Source organism: Bombina bombina, chromosome 6 (assembly GCF_027579735.1).
Source record: "Bombina bombina isolate aBomBom1 chromosome 6, aBomBom1.pri, whole genome shotgun sequence".
NCBI classification, from domain to species: domain Eukaryota; kingdom Metazoa; phylum Chordata; class Amphibia; order Anura; family Bombinatoridae; genus Bombina; species Bombina bombina.
Window position 1 is genome coordinate 1,072,955,075 of NC_069504.1, and position 24,268 is coordinate 1,072,979,342.

The following is a 24,268-nucleotide window of genomic DNA, read 5'->3' on the forward strand; positions in this document are numbered from 1 at the left end:
ACAAAAAGAAATACAAATTTATAATTGAAGTAAATGAGAAAGTTGTTTGCATGCCCTATCTGAATATGAGTTGCATATCCCTTTAAGTCTAGATTGGAATCCCTAGATCCCAGCTATATCTTCCCCGTTGTGCCAGGTATAGACCATTGCTAATTACATACAGTGCATCATGAAGCAGGGATGCCAGCTGTGCCCAGGCACTAGCCAGTCACCCTACAGCCAAATGAAATTAGCAAAGGCCGAGAACTGTGACAAGAAACATATGAATTTGTGCCTTCTGCACCACCGTGCCCGAGGAAAGAATTTTTGGAACAGGGCTTAAGATTCATTGATCTTGACTCGGAACTAATTCACAACAGCTGCTCCAAGTTTGTGCTGCTCCGTTTCGTGTCTAATACTTTATAAATATGAGTAACTTTGTTATAGTCTAAAAACCCAATTTGTTTCACACATTACTATGTTTTTTCTAAGCTTTGTGCACACGTGTGAATTCTTAGTATTAAATTGACACCTTTTTTTTTTTACAGTTTCTGACCTACAAATGTGAAATATCTGTAAAATGTGATATTTTGCTTCCACCGTACAGTAGTTACATAAACCCTTTTTCTTTCAGAGGGATCAGCAAAGGATTGCAGAGAAAATTAACGTACGCTGGTGAGCAAAGAAATGGGTTGAGATATTAAGTACTAAAATCTGCTAGAAGTAAACCAGGGATGAAACCAGGGCAGCTGGCATGAAGTTTATCTAGAAAAAGTGATTAAAGGCAGCTGTACTGTAAAAGCGCGCTTGCTCTACATTTGCCCCAATTCACAACTAAACATGAAAAAAAGCAAACAGAACTATTTATATGTGTTACATTTTAGCATGAAAAATGGTTATGTTAAAGCTATTTATAATGATTTTAAATCTAATAGGGAGTTCCTTCTCTTGGTACTCTTTATTAAAGTGCATACCTAGATATGATCAGGATTGTGCATATATCTGAAACACTATATAACAGTAGTTTTGCAACAATGCTTTTAAGAAACACTGCTGCCATCTAGTGTCCAAAAGTGTATAAAAGCATTACAAACACTGCTTGCACATAGTGCTCCAGATATGTGCAATATATGCTCTTCAATAATAACAGAATAATGTAACAATGTACATTTGGAAAGTATTTGAAAACTGTACGCTCTGAATAATGAAATAAAAATTCTGAGCTTCATTTCCCTTTACGGGCTGATCGCTCACTGGCGTTGTAAGCAGAAGTCCTGTTGCTTTCTTGTGAACAGTGAAAAACTTCACAAATATAAGAAAAGAAAAAAACTTTTTTTTTCTGTTCAGAGGGTCCAGTAATGTGATTCAGATTAGTTTTTCCTTCATTTTGACAAAAGGGCAATTAATGCTACATCTCCAAACCATCCCGGATCTTGCAGGATTGTCACAGGTTGGGAGTCTGCCTGCTGCTCTTTTGCAGTTTCCCCAAACAGGGCAAATGTCTCTGTTTTCTCAGGATTGCCCCAGTTCCATCCATAATTGTTCAACCCCACTCACAGCAAACCAACACCGCCCACATCACTTCAGAAGTCCCTCCTGTCCACTAGCCCCCCTGACCTCTCTGCCTTAGAAAGCTTTTGTGAAATGTCATCAGGTATGGAATTCTGATATATTAAATGCAGGCACTTATTTACTAACATATGCTTATTACAAACACTACTAGAGTACACTTATTTTGTATGTGGGTCTTTGGCAATGTAGAAAAAGCTGTTCCTAATTCAAGAGAGTCCATTGTTGTCATACCTGAATGTAAACAGAGTCCCCATATCCAGCATAGACAGCAGTTCAGCTTTAGACTTGGGAAAGGACAGACGATATCGCAGGGTCTCGAATGCTGGTATGATAAGTGCCTTTTTGGTGGTACTCATATCCAGCTGTACAACAGACTTCCTGATGGTACAAAAAAGAGAAGAACACAAGAATGTTATCAATAATGCAACAAGTTGTCAATAGAGACAACACTAAATATTTCTCACTAAAGCTCTCTGGTCTGGCGAGATTAGCTAAGAACGTTCCTTAGTACTGTGAGGGTCCATCAAAATTGTTAGAAAGGAAAATAGCACACCCTGTGTTATTATTTAGCATTCTTCAGTTCCTGTTTACCCAGAATAACGTTCTGCAACCTTTAGGGCCAGATTACAAGTGGATCGCTATTTAACGCTCCCTCTCGAGCGTTAACTGCTCTAGAAGTAATTCAACTCGGGTTGCACTTGTAATATGAGTTGAAAGTAAAACACATTCCAATGTTCTTCACATAGCAGAATGTTTTAGTCTTAAATACATATATATATATATATATATATATATATATATATATATATATACCTGTATATCATTATTTATTTATATATATATATATATATATATATATATATATATATATATATATATATATATAAATAATTATACACAGGTATATACATATATATATATATATATATATATATGAATATCTATTTAAAAATACTTAGACCATATTCCCCTATGTTAAGAACATTGGAATTTAAAATATTTACACTAAATACATAGTTAAACACTTACCGGCTAGGGGTGGAGCAAGTAATTTAGGAAGGGGCAGCTACAAAATTCTAAAGGGCTGAAGACACTAACACTTAGGGGGCCATTTATCAAGCTCTGTATGGAGCCTGAGGGCCCGTGTTTCTGGCGAGCCTTCAGGCTCGCCAGAAACACAAGTTATAGAGCAGATAACCGGTCTGCCTGCTCTGAGGAGGCGGACAGACATTGCCGCAATTCAACCAATTCGGTTGATTGAAACCCCCCTGCTAGCGGCAGATTGGCCGCAAATCTGCAGGGGGCGGCGTTGCACCAGCAGTTCACAAGAGCTGCTGGTGCAATGCTGAATGCGGAAAGCGTATTGCTCTCCGCATTCAGCGAGGTCTGTCGGACATGATCCGCTGATCGGATCATGTCGGACAGACACATAATAAATAGGCCCCTTATTATTCTTTTACACTATTTGCTGCATTTTTTTATTATCAATCAATAACTGCTCTCTTTTGATAATATAAGCCTTGCAATATTTTGGATCTGACATCTGCAATTTCAGCACTAACATTACAGGGGAATTCCCTACAGGAAATGTTTAAGCTCCGCAAAGGGGTTAAACACACAGTAGAAGTGCTGCTTGGGAACCATAGGGAGCACTGCTTGTCCCAAGCGGAAACCACCACTAATCCAATCAGCAGCGCTCGCTGCACTTCTGAGTAATGTGACTAGCACTGCTGATTGGATCAGTGGTGGTTTCCACTTGGGACCAGCAGTGCTCTGTGAATCCTAAGTGTCACTTCTACTGTGTGTTTAACCCATTTGCTCACAGTACTGCAGGGTCGATAGTCTTAAAAATACAAGCTCTAACTGATTAGAGAATGTCATTATTCGACTATTATGGCCCTTTAAAGGGACAGTCTAGTCCAAAAAAAACTTTCATGATTCAAATACGGCATGTAATTTTAAACAACTTTCCAATTTACTTTTAGCACCAATTTTGCTTTGTTCTCTTGGTATTCTTAGTTGAAAGCTAAACCTAGGAGGTTCATAGCCTAATTTCTTAGACCTTGAAGGCCGCCTATAATCTAAATACATTTTGATTTTTTTTCACCACTAGAGGGCATTAGTTCATGTGTTTCATATAGATAACATTGAGCTCATGCACATGAATTTACCATGGAGTCAGCTCTGATTGGATGAAATGCAAGTCTGTCAAAAGAACTGAAATAAGGGGGCAGTCTGCTGAGGCTTAGATACAAGGTAATTACAGAGGTAAAACGTGTATAATTATAACTGTGTGGTTATGCAAAACTGGGGAATAGGTAATAAAGGGATTATCTATCTTTTAAAACAACAAAAATTCTGGTGTTGACTGTCCCTTTAAGCGGCTGTTTATCTGCCCCTCTGCTGCCCTGAACATATTATCTAAAGGAAGTGAGGAGGTTAAATTTCCAAATGGAAATATTGTCAAATTTCAACTGAACCGAATGACCAAAAGAACTAATCTTGGACAAAACTAAAGAAATATTTTCCCATGACAAATAATTCATTTTTATGCCTGTGCTATTTTATGTATAACAATGCAGATACTTCCGTTTCAAATGCTTTCATTTTTGCTGAGTTTAAAAGAAAAACAAACTAAACAAAAACAAACTAATCCTAAACAAATTAGAAAAGGAAAATAAAATTGATAAACCATTTTATAGCTCAGCTATATTGAAAGATGAAGTTTAACTTTGAACATAACATTTCTCTCCAAGCAATTTCAGTAAACCAGCGGTATTTCCAATTTTAGAAGCTGTAGATATGAACCCTGCTGAATCACAGTAATTCCGGATTATGAGCAGGGAGGAGAAAATGTCATTATGCTGTAATGAGTTACTGAAAGTTGCCAATGTGTACGTATTTCCACTTGGTGGCGCTAAAGCCTTTGTGATGAAATATAACAGGAAGGATTTGAGATAAATAGGAAAACAAGCAAACAGTATTAGTAACCCTTTCCTTATGTGTAACCCAAAAGCCTGGTACCTGTTCTACTACCCCAAGGGGGGCGAAGTATCAACAAGTTACTGTGGGTTTTATCAGTAGCCAGACCCAATATATCTGCAATCTAATTGCCCCCATAACCAACACTTTATCCTAAACGCGCAAATGGGGGCAGAATTCAATTCAAGATAAAAAGCAAAGCTTCAGAATTGGTTCTTGTGCTTGTCAAATTGCTAAATACCTAGCAGCAAGAAGCAACCAAACCAGAGGTTTTCAGTTATTCATTCAAGAAGTTTAAAGTCTAAGATTACAAGTTGAGCACAAAAATTTAAACAATATGGAGTATTATTGCTAAATTCCAATCCCTAACACTTGCATTTTTGTGCTCAGACAGCCGAGTGTAGTTAGTGTGCGCTACTGTATTCATATCAGATAGGAGTGCCCACAATAAAAATCGTATTGGATAATGTTTGAGAGCAAGTAGTTTATTTTTTTATTTAGTTGTTTGCTATATACATTCAATATAAATTTTACATACAAGACTTGGAGCTCAATGATATATTCTTCGCTACCTCAAACCTTCTTTTTCTCGCTGACACTCGAAGGGCTGCCCCGGTGCAATAATCGTAAAAAAGGGGAAGTCCCTGCGAGTTGCGAGATGGCTCCTATTAAAAGTAATGAAGATCGCTGGATAAGGAAACTTCGCTCCTTAGTGCGAAGTTAGCAGGGAGAGCACTTTAAAATTAAAATCCTGCAGCCAATATAACTCACATTATGCTGCTTTCTGCTTATAGCATCTTACATTCGCCTATATTTTAGTATGCATTTGTTTTTCTATTGGGGTTATAAGTGTTCGTATTGTTTTGACAAAAGCTCTCCACCTTTTAGTTGGCGAGAAAAAACTGTGATATCTGCAGTGTGAAAATCTTTATAGAATGACGCTGGGATTAGTGAGACATTGTCATATACGCCCATGGAACGCCCATGTTCAGTCCATTTTACGAAAAAACAATTACGCTTTGCATTTTGCATTTATAAATTCAAATTTCTGTGTGATTTTTGCACATCCATTGTACTACAATTACGATTTACGCTGTGAATATTTAATTTGATTTATTCCTGTACATACTAATTTTACTTTTTTTTGTTAACATACAATTTTTGGTGAAGAATTTTGTTACGATTTTTGATGCACCTTAACAATGCAATTTTTCCCTGCTTATTTTTGTGTGAATGGTTCAAATATTTGTTTTGTATGATGTTTAAAATACGATTTCTTTTGTGCACATTTCATATGAAAATGCTGTATACGCCCCTTAGCGAGACACCCTGTTTTCAGGGTAAAAATGGCTTTAGATCCTTCCACCAGGGAAATAGAAGGACTGGCGAGCATTCATTAATAATCTCGCCAGCCCAGAGAGCTTTCAACCATCGAGCTCTTGACCACTAAACACAATAGAAATGCATAACCAATAAATGCATAACAAAAAAAAAAAAAATTAGATACATTTTTCCTTCTAATGCACCATGTGACAACCACCAGCCAATCACAAAATGCATATACGGGTATGTGAATCTTGCACATGCTCATTAAGAGGTGGTGCCTTAGAAAGTGTAAATATAAAAAGATTGTGCACATTTAGATAATGGAAGTGAATTAAAAAAAATGTTTAAAATTGTGTGCTGTATCTGAATCATGAAAGTTTAATTCTGACTGTCCCTTTTGTATATTTTGAAATAACATATTATTAACACATATATTAGAATATTATCAGATGCTTTACTCTACATATACATGAGGAGAAGGGAACTATTTGCAATCTAGAAGTAAATAACAAAAAAAGCTCAGAAGCTGTCAAATTTAAATAACAGAAATATATACATATATAGATATATATATATATGGGATCATGACATAATGTAACATATGCAGTATATCTTCCTGAGCTGTCATTTTTTGAAAATGTATAAAAATAGAAATGTATTGAAACTGTATAAAATGATAAAAAAATGTCAAGAATGGGTTCTTTCAGTGTTTATAGAGTTATGCAAAAGACATGCACAACATATGAAGAAAATAAGCAAAAAGCAAACAATATGCTTTTCTTCCAATGGTTCTCTTGCCTAATACATTCAGCAAACCTAAAGAAATGTGTTATGCAAAGCAGAGAGGCTCATTGTACCTTATGTCAGCGTGAGCACAGAGGGATACAAAATGCTAATTGTTTGATTGTCAGAAGCTTGGTCAAGTCTATAGCAATGAATATGAAAAATGAGAAAGCTAAAATTTGCATACATGACAACATCCCACATGTTTTGCGTCACTGTTTTTTTCTTGCCGGCACAATAAAGCTTTGTCTTGGCTCATTTGTTCAATGACATGTTATTTAATATAGAACATCACTCCTACAAAGGCGCCTTCAAAACCATATATGAGAAATATTAACTTGTGCCTGAGAGATCTACAGTCTCAATCAGATAGGAAACACAGCCCAAAGACTTTAAGATTTGATATTTGATTATAATAATATAAAGGGCCATAAATAAAATCTATTTATAGTTAAAGGGATAGTAAATTGTTTCTGGAAGAATAGCGAATATTATCTATTCAGGACAAAAGGTGGAATTAAAAAAATAAAAACAAAAATCCTTTTTTTTTTTTTTTTAAATAAAACAAAGATAAAAATGCTACAATGTGTTGTTGGCTTAGTGCTGCAAATTAAAACGTTTGTTTTGCTAAATGCAGAAAACTGGCATTTAAGGCCTCAAAACATTAGCCTCTGTCAGGGACCGGGAGGGAAGGGGGGACTTCAAGTCCAACAATACTACAGGGTGCAAGCTCAAGGTGCAGGGACATGGCACAAACTGGAAAATCAACAGAAATATGCTCCACTAAAATGGCTTCTAAAAAAAATGTATTCTTACGTTTGCAGAGGTTTAGATACAAGTTAATCACAGAGGTAAAAAGCGTTGATTATGCAAAACCTGGGGAATGGGTAATAAAGGAATTCTCTATCTTTTTAAACAATAACAATTCTGGAGTTGGCTATCTCTTTAACAGGAGTTCGCTAATATGCTTTATGTTAAGGTAAAATGCTTAATTTGCAACATAGAGCTTAGTAAAATAAGCTGATGATTTCTCTCCAAGCTGTGAGTTTTTGAGAATTGGGCCCTTTTATTTAATTGTGAGACCTGAGAACCAGGGCCAGCTCTATAGTTGGAATGGGTGGGACCACAGGCCCCAAGTGAGATTTTATAGGGATGGCACAAAAGGATGTCTAACATATTTTTAAGAGAAATTGCTCTCATATGAGGTCTATTAGCTCGGTATGAGCATGTTCTCATTTATAAAAACAAAATTTATCCTTACCTGATAAATTTCTTTCTTTCTTTCTTGACACGGTGAGTCCACGGATCATCTAATTACTATTGGGAATATCACTCCTGCCCAGCAAGAGGCAGCAAAGAGCACCCAGCAAAGCTGTTAGATATCACCTCCCTTCCCTCCAACCCCAGTCATTCGACCGAAGCAAAGGAGAGAAAGGAAGCAACAAGGTGCAGAGGTGTCTGAAGTTTATAACAAAAAACCCTGTCCATAAGAACATAGGGTGGGCCGTGGACTCACTGTGTCAAGAAATAAATACATTTATCAGGTAAGCATACATTTTGTTTTCTTTCTAATGACACGGTGAGTCCACGGATCATCTAATTACTATTGGGAGTCAATACCCAAGCTAGAGGACACAGATGAAAGGGAGGGACAAAACAGGGAACCAAAACGGAAGGCACCACTGCTTGAAGAACCTTTCTCCCAAAAGAAGCCTCAGCCGAGGCAAAAGTATTCAAATTTATAGAACTTAGAAAAAGTGTGAAGAGAGGACCAAGTTGCAGCCTTGCAAATCTGTTCCACAGAAGCTTCATCTTTGAATGCCCAGGAAGTGGAAACAGCCCTCGTAGAATGAGCCGTAACTCTCTCAGGAGGCTTCTGTCCAGCAGTTTCATAAGGCAAGAGAATGATACTCTTCAGCCACAAAGAAAGAGAAGTAGTCGTAGCTTTCTGCCCCTTACGTTTTCCAGAGAAAACCCCAAACAGAGCAGAAGACTGACGAAAATCCTAAGTCGCCTATAAATAGAATTTCAATGCACGTACCACATCCAGATTGTGCAGCAGACGTTCCTTCTGAGAAGAAGGGTTAGGACACAAGGAAGGAACAACAATCTCCTGATTAATGTTCAAATCTGAAACCACTTTAGGGAGAAACCGAAACTTAGTACGCAAAACTACATTATTCGAATAAAAAATAAGGTAAGGAGACTCATACTGTAATGCCGAGAGCTTTGAAACTCTACGAGCAGATGAAATAGCAACGAGAAACAAAACCTTTCAAGATAATAATTTAATATCTAAGGAATGCATAGGCTCAAACAGAGCCTGTTGAAGAACTTTAAGAACTAGATTAAGACTCCAAGGAGGAGTAACCGGTTTAAACACAGGCCTGATTCTGACCAAGGCCTGACAGAACGAGTGCACGTCTGGTACATCCGCCAGACGTTTATGTAACAAAATAGACAAGGCAGATATTTAACCCTTTAGGGAGCCTGCCGATAAACCCTTCTCCAAGGCCTCTTGGAGAAAAGACAAAATTCTAGGAATCTGAACTCTACTCCAAGAATAGCCTCTGGATTCACACCAATGCAGATATTTACGCCATATCTTATAGTATATCTTTCTAGCCGCAGGCTTACGAGTCTGAATCATGGTCTCAATGACCGAAAATCCACGCTTAGATAAAATCAAGCATTCAATCTCCAAGCAGTCAGCTTCAAAGAAACTAGATTTAGATGAAGGAAGGGCCCCTGAAGTAGAAGGTCCTTTATCAATGGAAAACTCCAAGGTAGATGAGATAACATCTCCATCAGGTCTGCATACCAGATCCTGCGAGGCCACGCCAGAGCAATGAGAATCACCAACGCCCTCTCTTGTTTAATTCGAGCAATGACCAGAGGAAGGAGAGCGAACAGAGGAAATAAGTATGCTAGACTGAAATTCCAAGGAACCGCCAGAGCATCTATCAGTACCGCCTGAGGATTCCTGGACCTTGACCCATACCTTGGGAGCTTGGCCTTCTGACGAGATGCTATGAGATCTAGATCCGGTTCTCCCCATTTGAGAATCAAGTTGGAAAACACTTCCGGATGAAGTTCCCATTCCCTGCTGGAGAGGAAGCACAGGGCACTGTATTAATGGGTAATAAAATTTGGCATACCTGAGGAGAAATATGCGGCATATTTTAAACATTGTCAGAAGACTCCTGGACAGCATCCGTCTTAGACAATATTGTCTCAAAAAGTCTATACATAAAATTTAATGTTCTCTCAACACATGAGGAACAGAAAGGAATTGGTGGTTCAATGTTAGCATTCAAACATAAAGGACATCTGTAATCTCTAACAGAGTTATGATCCATCTTTAAAATTATTCAAACTTTAATAAAATTTTATTTAGACAAAACTGTTAGTGTTTCTTTAAATTTTAAAACGAAACTGCTTTATTTTTGAAGCAATGCACAAAAATGAAATTGATTTATTTATCATGTAATACAATAACGTTTCAAAAAAACCTAAAACAGCCTCTACACCTCAGCTTTAGCTCTGCTGAGGTGCCTACCTTGCTTATACAGGAAATATGTGCATGTAAAAACAGCCTCCGTGTGAGTAAACAATCAGAGCTGCTACAAATGATACAACAAACAATCGTTTGTCCATTATGAACAAAAAATGTCAAGCTGCAATGAATCTCTCCTCCTATACAGAAAGTAAGAGAATAATAAGTGCGCAACAGCTAAAATTACCGCCACACAAGGCCCGCCCATCGTAGGCGTGTCAAATAACGTCTGTCCGACGTGAATCTTCGTTATAAAATAACAGAAATATCACAAACATTGAGTCAAACGCTCTTCCAGTCCCCAGTGCCAGCAAACACTGCCTTACATAATCCCCTTAACACTAGGAGAAATGTAATAAACATCCCCCTGCAGGGAAATTATAAAGTGGCATAATTTTTTCCTTAATACTGCTTAAGAAAATAAAATTAGCACTTACCTCTGCCTGGTAGCAAGGCGGCTCACTAGATTTGGAGAGGTCCTTTCCCTCACATGGACCTGTGGAATAATAATAATAAGGGCAGCATTTTTATTTAAATATGAAGGAGGCGCAGTGAGAATTATGTCCCACAAGTTCCCTTTGCTTAAAAGCCACCAATGCTCTACTGAAGAGACTGAAATGGACTACAGCTACACCCTGGAGTAAAAACAGCACATACTTGTACTGCAAATAAAATAAAAAAATCTTGATTGAAGAATCTTTTCAGACACCTAACTTTACCACTTCCTTACTCTAATTTAGGCAAAGAGAATGACTGTGGTTGGAGGGAAGGGAGGTGATATTTAACAGCTTTGCTGGGTGCTCTTTGCCGCCTCCTGCTGGGCAGGAGTGATATTCCCAATAGTAATTAGATGATCCATGGACTCACTGTGTCATTAGAAAGAAATTGCATTCTGCTGATCTTTAATCTTTGAGACTGCTGGTTATGGTTGGGTTTAGACTATAGTGGATGTAGAGTAGGAGGAAGTCATTTCATTGTGGACCAGACAGAACAATGTATCAGATGTGGAAAAAAACACGCCGACACTCACATAAAAAAGGGACTGTAGCTGCAAGTTCTGCAATGTCTCCCATAGAAAGTAATGGTGCTCGCTGAAAAAGGGAAACGTTGCTGGGGAGAGCGAAGTTAGCAGGCAGCAGGGGGCATGCTTTAAAAATTAAATCCTACAGCTAATACAAATCAGATGACTCTGCCCTCAGCTTATAGTATTGTACAATCGCCTCTGTTTTTAGTATACATGTGTTTTTCTATGAGGGTAGTAACTGATTTGAGTATTTTGATACAATTTAGTTTGCAAGCGGGGGGGATGTTTACTGATGGAGAATTTTTAACTATTCCCATGGAACTCCCCTGTTCAGCCCATTAGCAGAAGCAGGGAAACACATTTTACAATAAGGACAATAATACACTATAACTTGAATTCATTTTACAGTGTTTTTTGCATGTGTAGAGTAGTTGTATTACGATTTCTACTGGGTAACTTAAATACTTTTTCAATAGATATTTATGTTTCCATAAAATACAATTTTTGCAGAACAATTTGATTTTTAACGCAACTAAACAATAGCTTTTAACTGCTTATTTTAATTTTAACGTTTCATTTCTTTGTTTTCTATGATATTTGGGCCATATTTTACAGTATGGATCACCTTCACATACTTAACCCCTTAACAACAGCTGTCTGTTGCAATTGTAGGTCTTTAACAGCATGGGTCTCGCTGACAGCAGTGAGACCACGCTATTTCCTGCTTTACTGCCTGTCCACAAAACCCAGTCTGTTAAAGGGACAGTCTACACCAGAATTTTTATTGTTTTAAAAGATAGATAATCCCTTTATTACCCATTCCCCAGTTTTGCATAACCAACACAGTTATAATAATATACTTTTAACCTCTGTGATTATCTTGTATCTAAGCCTCTGCAAACTGCCCCTTTTTTCAGTTCTTTTGACAGACTTGCAGTCTAGCCAATCAGTGCCTGCTCCCAGATAACTTCACGTGCACGAGCACAGTGTTATCTATATGAAATATGTGAACTAACACCCTCTAGTGGTGAAAAACTGTTAAAATGCAATCTGAAAAGAGGTGGGCTTCAAGGTCTAAGAAATTAGCATATGAACCTCCTAGGTTAAGCTTTGTACTAAGAATACCAAGAGAACAAAGCAAAATTGGTGATAAAAGTAAATTGGAAAATTGTTTAAAATTACATGCTCTATCTGAATCATGAAAGTTTATTTTGGCCTATACTGTCCCTTTAAGCCCCCGGAAGACCCTTGTGACAGGGTATGTCACTGTCATTAAGGGGTTAAAAGCGACACTGTTGTAAAACATTTGAGAATTACGACAGATGCTTCAGAGAACTGGAAAACTTTCTTATGGAATCTCACGAACCCAGAGAGCTTTAGATCATTGGGCCAATGTCTTGAGCCAACACTTAAAGGGACAGTCTACACCAGAATTTTTATTGTTTAAAAAGATAGATAATTTCTTTATTACCCATTCCCCAGTTTTGCATAACCAGCACTGCTATATTAATATATGTTTTACCTCTTTGATTAGCTTGTATCTAAGCCTCTGCAGCCTGCCCCCTCTCAGTGCTTTTAACAGACATACAGTTTAGCCAATCAGTGAAGACTCCTAAATAACTCCACGGGAGTGAGCAAAATGTTATCTATATGACACACATGAACTAGTACTGTCTAACTGTGAAAAACGTTTAAAATGCTCTGAGCTAGGAGGCGGTTTTCAACGGTTTAGAAATCAGTTTGAGCATACCTAGGTTTAGCTTTTAAAAAATACCACCAAGGGAACAAACAAATTTAATAATAAAAGTAAATTGGAAAGTTGTTTAAAATTGCATGCCCTATCTGAATCATGAAAGTTTAATTTTGACTAGACTGTCGCTTTAACCAAACCACATGCCTACCCAGTGACAATCTTGGAGCAGTGCTGATTATGGGTATGTTTTATGTAAACTGTTACTGTTAGATGCCATTTGCCATACACTGGGCCATTTTTACAGTTTTTGCAAATAAGCAATCATATCCTGCTGCTATCTAATCCTTTGTTTGGGAATAAGACTATTATAGCAGGGTCCAATACTGATTCCTGCATGTAATCTGCCCATACTTAAATTTGCCATCAAATCCAGCATTAGCAGCTGTAAATGCAAAAAAAAGTCTGACTTGGTAACAACAGATGTCATAATCTAAAGCATTAAAGGAACATTGTATTCAAGCATTTTGTCTCATCCATATGGAAGAGCATATGGTTAACAGAAATAATCATTGGCTGATAGGTCCAAATGCTCATTGTACTTACAAGCCAAGGGTCATTAGTAGGAAGTACGCAGCAGCCAGTGAGCATTAGTATGAAGTACACATCTGATACTGCGGTGTTAGTCTCAATTTAAATTTAAAAAAGCGTTTACTTAGCATTTTTCCAGGCAGAAAAGTCTAATTGTTAAAATTCTGCTCTTTCCTATGGAAGACAGAACAGGTTTGCATAAAGTGTCTACTTAAATAGATGGAATATTAATAGGAACAAAATAAGCATTTGGGGAAATAAGAAACTGATTAGCACAAATAAAACTATAAGATTATCTTGGAATTGTTTTGTACAATAACTTCTATATTGTTTTAGTAACAATAATTACAGCATTACTTGATCATGTATATGCCACTTACACGTTACTTAGATAAATCACAAAGGCATGGCTATGGCAGCACTTGAATGAATTTGGATAACTGACTATATTACAGGAACATTAGGATGAATAATGCAGCTAATGTTCTTGTCTTCAGACAATCACTTTAATTTCATGCAATATGAATGCATAAAGAACAAAGATCATAAACGTAGTACTGTCAAAATCTCTAGATGTTTATAATGGAGATGGTAATCCTCTGCTGTGCATTGCACCCTGAAATTACCTGAGGCTCTCGTAGAGTCCGTACATTGGAAGGAAATCTATGTCGGACAGGAACATGTAGGGTGTGCTGACGTGCTTCATAGCCACATTCCTCAACAAGTTGACTGGGTAGAACTGGCCTTCTTTGTACACAATATGGTAGCCAACATTGCGTCGATTCATGAGCACCTCAGAACCCTGGGCGTAGCGAAGAAACTGTTGAGCTTCAGCATCAGAGAGATAAAGAGCCAAGCTAATTGGCCCTTCCCAGTGTTTACAGATAGCCTCTAGCATCTGGAGCCTGCAAGATAAGGGAGACAAATAAAACGATTTACATATTACAAGGCAGATTGATTTGGGAGAGAGAATTTTCTTGATGTTTGATTTTTTGGCATATTTTTATCATATTTCACAACCAACTGTGCCAAGTATACCGATAAGGATTTAACCTTATAGCTTATCTACATCATTAAGAAAGACTGGCATAAAGTGTAGACAACTTACAAAAGATTCTACATATTGTAGTATGTCTGCTTTGTTTCCTAAGGTTTCTAAATGGTTTTGAATACTGTCTGATTGAATCCATAAAAAAGACCAACTTAGATATATCAGATTTTATACATTTTATAACTTCTAATTAAACACGTGTTCAGGTCATTACCTCTTGATAACACAACTGAATTAAGGACACTATCATGCGTTTATGTTGACCTTTTCGTATTTTTGTTGGCTTTGTCCAGACATTTACAAAAGAAACATTTTAACCAGCAAATTGAAAATGACCACATCATCAAACAATACATTCCTGTACCCTATATTAGCATGCAACTTAGATTCATTTTAGCTGTATAGATGGAATTGGAGAGAGCTGAATGACAGACAGGTTACAGCTCCAAACAGATTGGACTAATACTGTGAGGTATTTGTCATTGTAATACAATAAAGCAAAGTCGAGCATAGTAATCACATCAATGTGGGTGCACCAGACCCACTTCAAACTTGGCAAAACTTCATTTATTTATTATGCATCGTAAAGCACAGACAGCAACGTTTAAGGCTAGATGCCCTTAATCATGCATTTATGCATGATTAAGAGCATTCTGCCGAAATGTTGCTGTCTGTGATTTTTATGATGCATAATACATAACTGAAATTTTGGCAAGTTTGGAGTGCTGCTGCTTATTTGTCATTGCAATGGTATTAACCGGGCAGCTACACAGACTCAGGAAAGGAATAAATGGTCTTACATGTCTCTAGGTATTTTATGGGGAGGAGAGACACTTTCACACCCACTATGATTCTGTCCTGTATGGATGTGTTTCTGAAAAACAAAAATCCCTTCTTTTAAAGTAGTAACAAAGAAATACCTACATGGGGGCCTAGTTATCAAGCCGTCAACCTCAAATACGCTGGAATTCCGCAGCGTATTTGTGGCGAGGCTGATACGCCTTAGTTAGCAAAGGCTCGAGACCGGCAAACGTAGAAGTTTGTGACGTAAGCTTCGATCCGCCGGACTCAGTCCGACACAGATCGATTCTTACATCACTCCAGATGTTCCGCACACAAGTGCGGCACATTCTCACTACTTTTGCTAGTTATCAAAAAACTAGCAGGTACGCTCGGCACTTTTACGGCCCAGCGTACCTGGTTTTCAAACCGCCACCCCTGGAGGCGGCGGATCCCATAGGAATCAATGGGAGTCTGACCATAGCGAAAGTACAAGTTCGCTGCTGACAGACATCCCATTCATTCCTATGGGAGCTGTCTACACCTAACACCCTAACATGTACCCCGAGTCTAAACACCACTAATCTGTAGCCCCCTACACCGCCGCAACTAAATAAAGTTATTACCCCCTAAACCGCTGCTCCCGGAGCCCACCGCAAGCTACTCTATAAATATTAACCCCTAAACCGCCGCTCCCGGAGCCCACCGCAACTATAATAAATGTATTAACCCCTAAACCGCCGCTCCCTGAACCCGCCGCAACCTATATTAAATGTATTAACCCCTATCCTGCCCCCCCCTACACCGTCGCCACCTATAATAAATTTAATAACCCCTAATCTGCCCCCCCTACACTGTCGCCACCTATAATAAATTTAATAACCCCTAATCTGCCCCCCCTACACCGTCGCCACCTATAATAAATTTATTAACCCCTATCCTGCCCCCCACTACGCCGCAGCCACTGTAATAAAAATATTAACCCCTAAACCTAAGTCTAACCCTAACGCCCCCCTAACTTAAATATTAATTAAATAAATCTAAATAAATTAACTCTTATTAACTAAATGAATCCTATTTAAAACTAAATACTTACCTTTAAAATAAACCCTAATATAGCTACAATATAAATAATAATTATATTCTAGCTATTTTAGGATTTATTTTTATTTTACAGGTACCTTTCAATTTATTTTAACTAGGTACAATAGCTATTAAATAGTTATTAACTATTTAATAGCTTACCTAGCTAAAAGAAACTGAAATTTACCTGTAAAATAAATCCTAACCTAAGTTACAATTACACCTAACACTACACTATACTTTAATAAATTATTCCTATTTAAAAATAAATACTTACCTGTAAAATAAACCCTAAGATAGCTACAATATAATTAATAATTATATTGTAGCTATCTTAGGATTTATATTTATTTTACAGGTAACTTTGTATTTATTTTAGCTAGTTAGAATAGTTATTTAATAGTTATTAACTATTTAATAACTACCTAGCTAAAAGAAATACAAAATTACCTGTAAAATAAATCCTAACCTAAGTTACAATTAAACCTAATACTACACTATCATTAAATTAATTAAATAAACTACCTACAAATAACTACAATTAAATACAAATACATAAACTAACTAAAGTACCAAAAAAAAAAAAGCTAAGTTACAAAAAATAAAAAAATAAGTTACAAACATGTAAAAAATATTACAACAATTTTAAGCTACTTACACCTAATCTAAGCCCCCTAATAAAATAACAAACCCCCCCAAAATAAAAAAAAAATGCCCTACCCTATTCTAAATTAAATAAAGTTCAAAGCTCTTTTACCTTACCAGCCCTTAAAAGGGCCATTTGTGGGGGCATGCCCCAAAGAAAACAGCTCTTTTGCCTGTAAAAGAAAAATACAACCCCCCCCAACATTAAAACCCACCACCCACATACCCCTAATCTAACCCAAACCCCCCTTACAAAAACCTAACACTAATCCCCTGATGATCATCCTACCTTGTCTTCACTCAGCCGAGCAGCGATGGAACCGAAGTGGACATCCGGAGCGGAAGAAGTTAATCCTCCAAGCGGCGCTGAAGAAATCTTCCATCCGATGAAGTCATCATCCAGGCGGCGCTGAAGAAAAGTCTTCGATCCGGCCGATGTCATCTTCAAAGAGGCGCTGAAGAGGTCTTCTATCCGGGCGATGTCATCTTCCAAGCCGGGTCTTGAATCTTCCTCCCGCCGACGCGGAACCTCCTTCTTCACCGACGGACTACGACGAATGAAGGCTCCTTTAAGGGACGTCATCCAAGATGGCGTCCCCTCAATTCCGATTGGCTGATAGGATTCTATCAGCCAATCGGAATTATGGTAGGAATATTCTGATTGGCTGATGGAGTCAGCCAATCAGAATCAAGTTCAATCTGATTGGCTGATCTGATCAGCCAATCAGATTGAGCTCGCATTCTATTGGCTGATCGGAACAGCCAATAGAATGCGAGCTCAATCTGATTGGCTGATTCCATCAGCCAATCAGATTTTTCCTACCTTAATTCCGATTGGCTGATAGAATCCTATCAGCCAATCGGAATTGAGGGGACACCATCTTGGATGACGTCCCTTAAAGGAGCCTTCATTCGTCGTAGTCCATCGGTGAAGAAGGAGGTTCCGCGTCGGCGGGAGGAAGATTCAAGACCCGGCTTGGAAGATGACATCGCCCGGATAGAAGACCTCTTCAGCGCCTCTTTGAAGATGACATCGGCCGGATCGAAGACTTTTCTTCAGCGCCGCCTGGATGATGACTTCATCGGATGGAAGATTTCTTCAGCGCCGCTTGGAGGATTAACTTCTTCCGCTCCGGATGTCCACTTCGGTTCCATCGCTGCTCGGCTGAGTGAAGACAAGGTAGGATGATCTTCAGGGGATTAGTGTTAGGTTTTTGTAAGGGGGGTTTGGGTTAGATTAGGGGTATGTGGGTGGTGGGTTTTAATGTTGGGGGGGGTTGTATTTTTCTTTTACAGGCAAAAGAGCTGTTTTCTTTGGGGCATGCCCCCACAAATGGCCCTTTTAAGGGCTGGTAAGGTAAAAGAGCTTTGAACTTTATTTAATTTAGAATAGGGTAGGGCATTTTTTTATTTTGGGGGGGTTTGTTATTTTATTAGGGGGCTTAGATTAGGTGTAAGTAGCTTAAAATTGTTGTAATATTTTTAACATGTTTGTAACTTATTTTTTTATTTTTTGTAACTTAGCTTTTTTTTTTGGTACTTTAGTTAGTTTATGTAATTGTATTTAATTGTAGTTATTTGTAGGTAGTTTATTTAATTAATTTAATGATAGTGTAGTATTAGGTTTAATTGTAACTTAGGTTAGGATTTATTTTACAGGTAATTTTGTATTTCTTTTAGCTAGGTAGTTATTAAATAGTTAATAACTATTTAATAACTATTCTAACTAGCTAAAATAAATACAAAGTTACCTGTAAAATAAATATAAATCCTAAGATAGCTACAATATAATTATTAATTATATTGTAGCTATCTTAGGGTTTATTTTACAGGTAAGTATTTATTTTTAAATAGGAATAATTTATTAAAGTATAGTGTAGTGTTAGGTGTTATTGTAACTTAGGTTAGGATTTATTTTACAGGTAAATTTCAGTTTCTTTTAGCTAGGTAAGCTATTAAATAGTTAATAACTATTTAATAGCTATTGTACCTAGTTAAAATAAATTGAAAGTTGCCTGTAAAATAAAAATAAATCCTAAGATAGCTAGAATATAATTATTATTTATATTGTAGCTATATTAGGGTTTATTTTAAAGGTAAGTAGTTAGTTTTAAATAGGATTCATTTAGTTAATAAGAGTTAATTTATTTAGATTTATTTAATTAATATTTAAGTTAGGGGGGCGTTAGGGTTAGACTTAGGTTTAGGGGTTAATAATTTTATTACAGTGGCGGCGGCGTAGTGGGGGGCAGGATAGGGGTTAATAAATTTATTATAGGGGGCGACGGTGTAGGGGAGGCAGATTAGGGGTTAATAAATTTATTATAGGTGACGACGGTGTAGGGGAGGCAGGATAGGGGTTAATAGGTTTAATATAGGTTGCGGCGGGTTCAGAGAGTGGCGGTTTAGGGGTTAAACTATTTATTTAGTTGCGGAGAGGTGCGGGATCAGCAGGATAGGGGTTAATAACTTTATAATAGAGGGCGACGGTGTAGGGGGGGCAGGATAGGGGTTACTAGGTATACTGTAGGTGGCAGCGGTGTCCGGGAGCGGCGGTTTAGGGGTTAAAACAGTGTAGTTTAGTGTGGGTGCTTAGTGACAGGCTAGCAATAAAGCTGGGAAAAAGCCGAAGAGCAGCGAGATCGGATGAGTGATAACTGTCACAGTCCGCTGCTCATCGCCCCGCGGCTTTTTGACAGCTTTATTTGATAACTTAGGCGTATTTTTCCAGGTCCGCGGCGGCGAAGGTAGGCGAGCTTAGGCGGGCGTATTGGGCCGGCGAAGCCAGAAAAGTAGACGGCTTGATAACTACCCCCCCATGATGTCCAGGCCCTTTAGACAGGAGATCACAATGTCACCGTGATCATCTGCAACCTAGGGGAACAGGTGACCTCTCAATCAAAATTAGTCTTCTTCCCTTTTAAATGAGGGATTGTTTCTTTCTAGGGACCCGATGATCTGAAGCGCTGCATAAAAAGCCCCGTCAGGCTTCTCAAATAATTTTAGAAAGGCAAAGTTTAGCTTGAGAGATATTTATTATTATTATCAGGTATTTGTAGAGCACCAACAGATGTTTATCTTGCTATACAGAGTTCTAGACGTAAAGAAGAGACACTAGCTTTACAAAATAATGCTCAAAAATGCCCCCAAAGATTTTGTAAGATTTCTCTCCATGCCGTGATTTTTGTCTCACCAGGCCCTAGGTCATAGAGGGTGGAGGGATAAGGGCAGTGTTAAAATCCCCCTTTCCCTCAGCTAAAACTCAATTTTGGCTGCTGTTTATGGTGATTTTAATTTTTAGAGGGAACTGGGACCCCTCATTTGCAAAAGCCCTTTAATATAAGGGTTCTAATACAGTCTCTGTATACACAACAAATAATGAGCAAGTGCCTTTTCCTTGTGCCTGTGCTTTTTGCCTACTTTAGTTCTCTGTTATGCCATCACATGTACAGCGTTACAACCTCACACTATTAAACACATCCTGAGGTACTAGGAATGAGAAGGGACCTCATCCAGAGTTTCAAAATTGTTAACAGATGTGCAATTAACCAATGCAATATGACACTGCTATGTTTAAGGTTGCCAGGTTTAACGGAACAGTCCAGGGATTATAACTGATGGTGGCTGCAGGCAAAAGCCATCTAATCAAAGGTTTGATGTGAGAATATGGCTGACAGGAAATGCAGATGTTCGGGTTTAATGTGAGGTCCCAATGGGTTGTCCAGTAACAGCTGACAACACCACATACATGAATAATCTTTTGGTTAATGTTTATATTTTTATGTAATGATCTTGTGTTTATGATAATAGTCTTATTTTATACATATAAGTATTTTATTGTTTCATTTTTAACCAGAATGTGTTTGTGTGCGTTTAAATGTTTTAGTTTATGCACAAATATGTCATCCTAAGATGAGGAAAAGCGAGGAAAAAAACTCTTTCACGCAGAACTGCGGATTAGCAAAGCTTTAGGAAAAAACAGCATTGATAGCTGTATTCAACGTGAATATTTAAATAGCATATGGATAAAAACTTTCTAATTGAAATTTAAAAAAACTGTAGATGAGCAAGATATACTGATTCAGAGAGAAAATGTGTTCTCAACATGTCAGTTTATTAACTTTAAAAGGGACGTAGACCAATGTGCTATTAAATTGGTTTGCTGTTGTATTGCAAATGAATAACATATCAGCTGAATGTACAATAACACCTTGTTTGCTGCAATTGTTTTTAATGGCCAGACTGCACCCACCCCGTGTCTTATTTGGAATAACAAATCAGGATTTGTACTGGTGGAGAAACTGTAATTTGTATAGTAAAATTGCCATTGCTTTGCAATAACTTATTACTTGAGTTGAAGTCAGTTAGGGGCGGATATGTAGCAGGGTTGAGCTTGGGAAGTCTGCAGTGTGCACTTCCAATTTAATTCCCACAATTGTCAGCGCTTAATTACTGGCATGGGGAGGTTAATGAAAGTAAATTGCATTTCTTTTTTCACTGTGCATAAATATATTCTTTGCTTTGCTCTTTTAAAATCATAATATTCATCCAAATTATTTAGAAAAATAATTTTTTTAAATAATATAGGCCAACAAAATATGTCTAGATTTTTATTTGTTTTTGCACTTCTAATTAGGTGTTTTTTTTTTATATTTTATGATCTGCAGCACCTGTGTTAATTCCATGGAGTGCACTGGGAGTTAGAAATATATCCTGTTTGCTCTTTAGTCATTTAATATAGATTTCAGAAGCATCAAGTTAATTGCTCTTGAGAATGAAGCAATAATCATATATCTGATGCAGTGTTCTAGCAACGGTAATTTCACTTTTTATCGCTCGATAATTACTAAGGTTTTGCTTTATAATCTGAAAGTGTAAACATTTACATTAAATAAAACCACTTCTGAGAGGTTTGGGTGTGCCCAGTCTAGGACAAGATTGTGAGAGGAACGCTATTTAGCGCTTCCGCTCAAACATAAATTTCTCTTGACTTTGGATTTTTTGGGGGCGTTGGGTAGCGTGCGTATTACAAGTTGAAAGTAAAAAGTTTTTGCTCATGTGCAAACCCGACCCATGCAAAAAGCTGAAGTTAGAATATTTAACGTATTCCCCCATAGATTTCAATGGAGAGCGAAAAGTTAAAAAAAAACATCCAACAAGTCGGGCAAACCCGATCGCATTTAACCAAGTGTACTAACACGACATTAAATATTAATACTGAGTGGTGCAAACACAGTTAGTTATGAGTGAGTGTCATTAGAAAATAAGCTAACTGATGGTGTCCAATTGAGAGGAGCATGCTAGATCCTTAAAGCAAACAGGCAGCTGTCTCCAGTATTACCAAAATTCTTCCAAGAAACTTTTTGTCTGGATACCCTAATAGCTAAGAAAAGTACCATATCCTCTAGAGTAGGGTTCTTCAAACTTTTTTTCCCAAAACCCAGTGCCATGATAACACAAACCTTCATGGCCCTATTTTTATGGTTATTTTTTGAAGTAATATACAACAATATACTGCAATTTTTGGCAAAGTGACTAAAATGTGTGCATACTTTATTTCTGATTGTAGTCAAACTTGAAAGTATTGTAAAAGTTAATATCACACCATACACTCATACAACACACCACACACCCTCATACAACACACAGACACCACACACACTCATAGAACACACACACGCACACTTATACAACACTCTCTAACACACACACATCACAACACTCTCATACAACAATCACACCACACACTCATACAACACACACACCACACACCATCATACAACACACAGACACCACACACACTCTCTTAAAACACACACACACACCATCATACAACACTCACACCACACACTCTCATACAACACTCACACCACACACTCTCATACAACACACACACACCACACTAACTCTCATACAACACCAACACTCTCATATAACACACACACCACACACCATCATACAACACACAGACACCACACAAACTCTCTTAAAATAAACACACACCATCATGCAACACTCACACCACACACTCTCATACAACACACACACACACCACAGTAACTCTCATACAACACCAACACTCTCATATAACACACACACCACACACTCATATAAAACCGACATCACACACACTCAAGTCGTGACCCAGTAAACATGGTGTGGTGACTCAGTAATGGGTCCCGACCCGTGGTTTAAAGAACTATGCTCTATAAGCGACCCCGCTGCCACCCTTTCTTCAGACTTACTTAATGAGCAGACATGACAGGGACATTACTGATTTGCATTCACTGATACTCTGTTTTAGTGTTTGTTTGTTTTTTGTTTTTTTTTAAAAGATTTTTTTATTGAAGTTTCAAAAAATACAGTGAATGCAAAAAACATTTGCCCAATCAGAAGATTAATATTAGAGTACAACACAAGAATGTGACACCTATCATATCTGTTAGGCTAGTATAGAAGTATCTGAACTATATATCAAATTAAGTCATACATTTTTAGGACTCACAGAAATAAACATAATCATAATGATACAATAAGGCCAGCCTTAACATGTAGAGACCTATGTTGTGTCTAGGGAGGTGTCAGGTATATGACTGGACGAACTAAAATGAAACTTCATTTTATATTTTAATACTCGTAATCTAGTCTCCACATCTCTAGGATGAATAAAATGAGAATTTCTGGGATGATGTGGGGAGTTAGCTTTTAGAATGACCATAAGTGGGTCATAGAACACTAGAAGGAAGAGGGATTACAGTGGACAAGAGCCACTCAAGTTGCGGGAGGGGGAAGGGAAGGGGGAGGAGAAAGCAGGGGGTGGAGCTTACTTTGGTGAGGCTACAGTATGTTTTTTTTTTTTTAAAGCTATATATGCCCTATATGTACACTGCGATGGCTAAGCTAAGGAACTATGAGAGGCATCTTATGTGCTATGCGTAACTATCTATGGGACGAAGGTGAATATATTATTGGAAGCTGGTGAGGGAGGGAAGGGCAGACCATTCCATGTGTCCCCCAGGTGAAATTATGTGGTAGAGTGTAGGGTGGGGATAATAACCTGTACTGAAACATTATAGTTATTCCACTAGAGAGCTACCCATTGTAGATTCCTAACATTTCCTAGTGTAACCACCTTGTCAAGTTAGTATATAGATAAGGAGCCCAGCTGGAGTTAAGGAGGTGTCAATAAGGCAGGGAAAGGAACAG

The 24,268-nt window shown here is 37.7% G+C and overlaps 1 protein-coding gene across 3 annotated transcripts in view; it reads right to left on the bottom strand.

The window, feature by feature from the left end:
- LARGE1 (LARGE xylosyl- and glucuronyltransferase 1) overlaps nucleotides 1-24,268 on the bottom strand; it is a 1,302,608-nt gene that overhangs the window by 38,150 nt on the left and 1,240,190 nt on the right. For all 3 annotated transcript variants that reach the window (XM_053718971.1, XM_053718973.1, XM_053718970.1), the window contains 2 exons: nucleotides 14,130-14,408; nucleotides 1,783-1,929 (listed from right to left, as the gene is read on the bottom strand). In XM_053718971.1, the coding sequence (XP_053574946.1) occupies nucleotides 1,783-1,929; nucleotides 14,130-14,408 (426 nt within the window). The remainder of the gene's footprint in view (nucleotides 1-1,782; nucleotides 1,930-14,129; nucleotides 14,409-24,268) is intronic.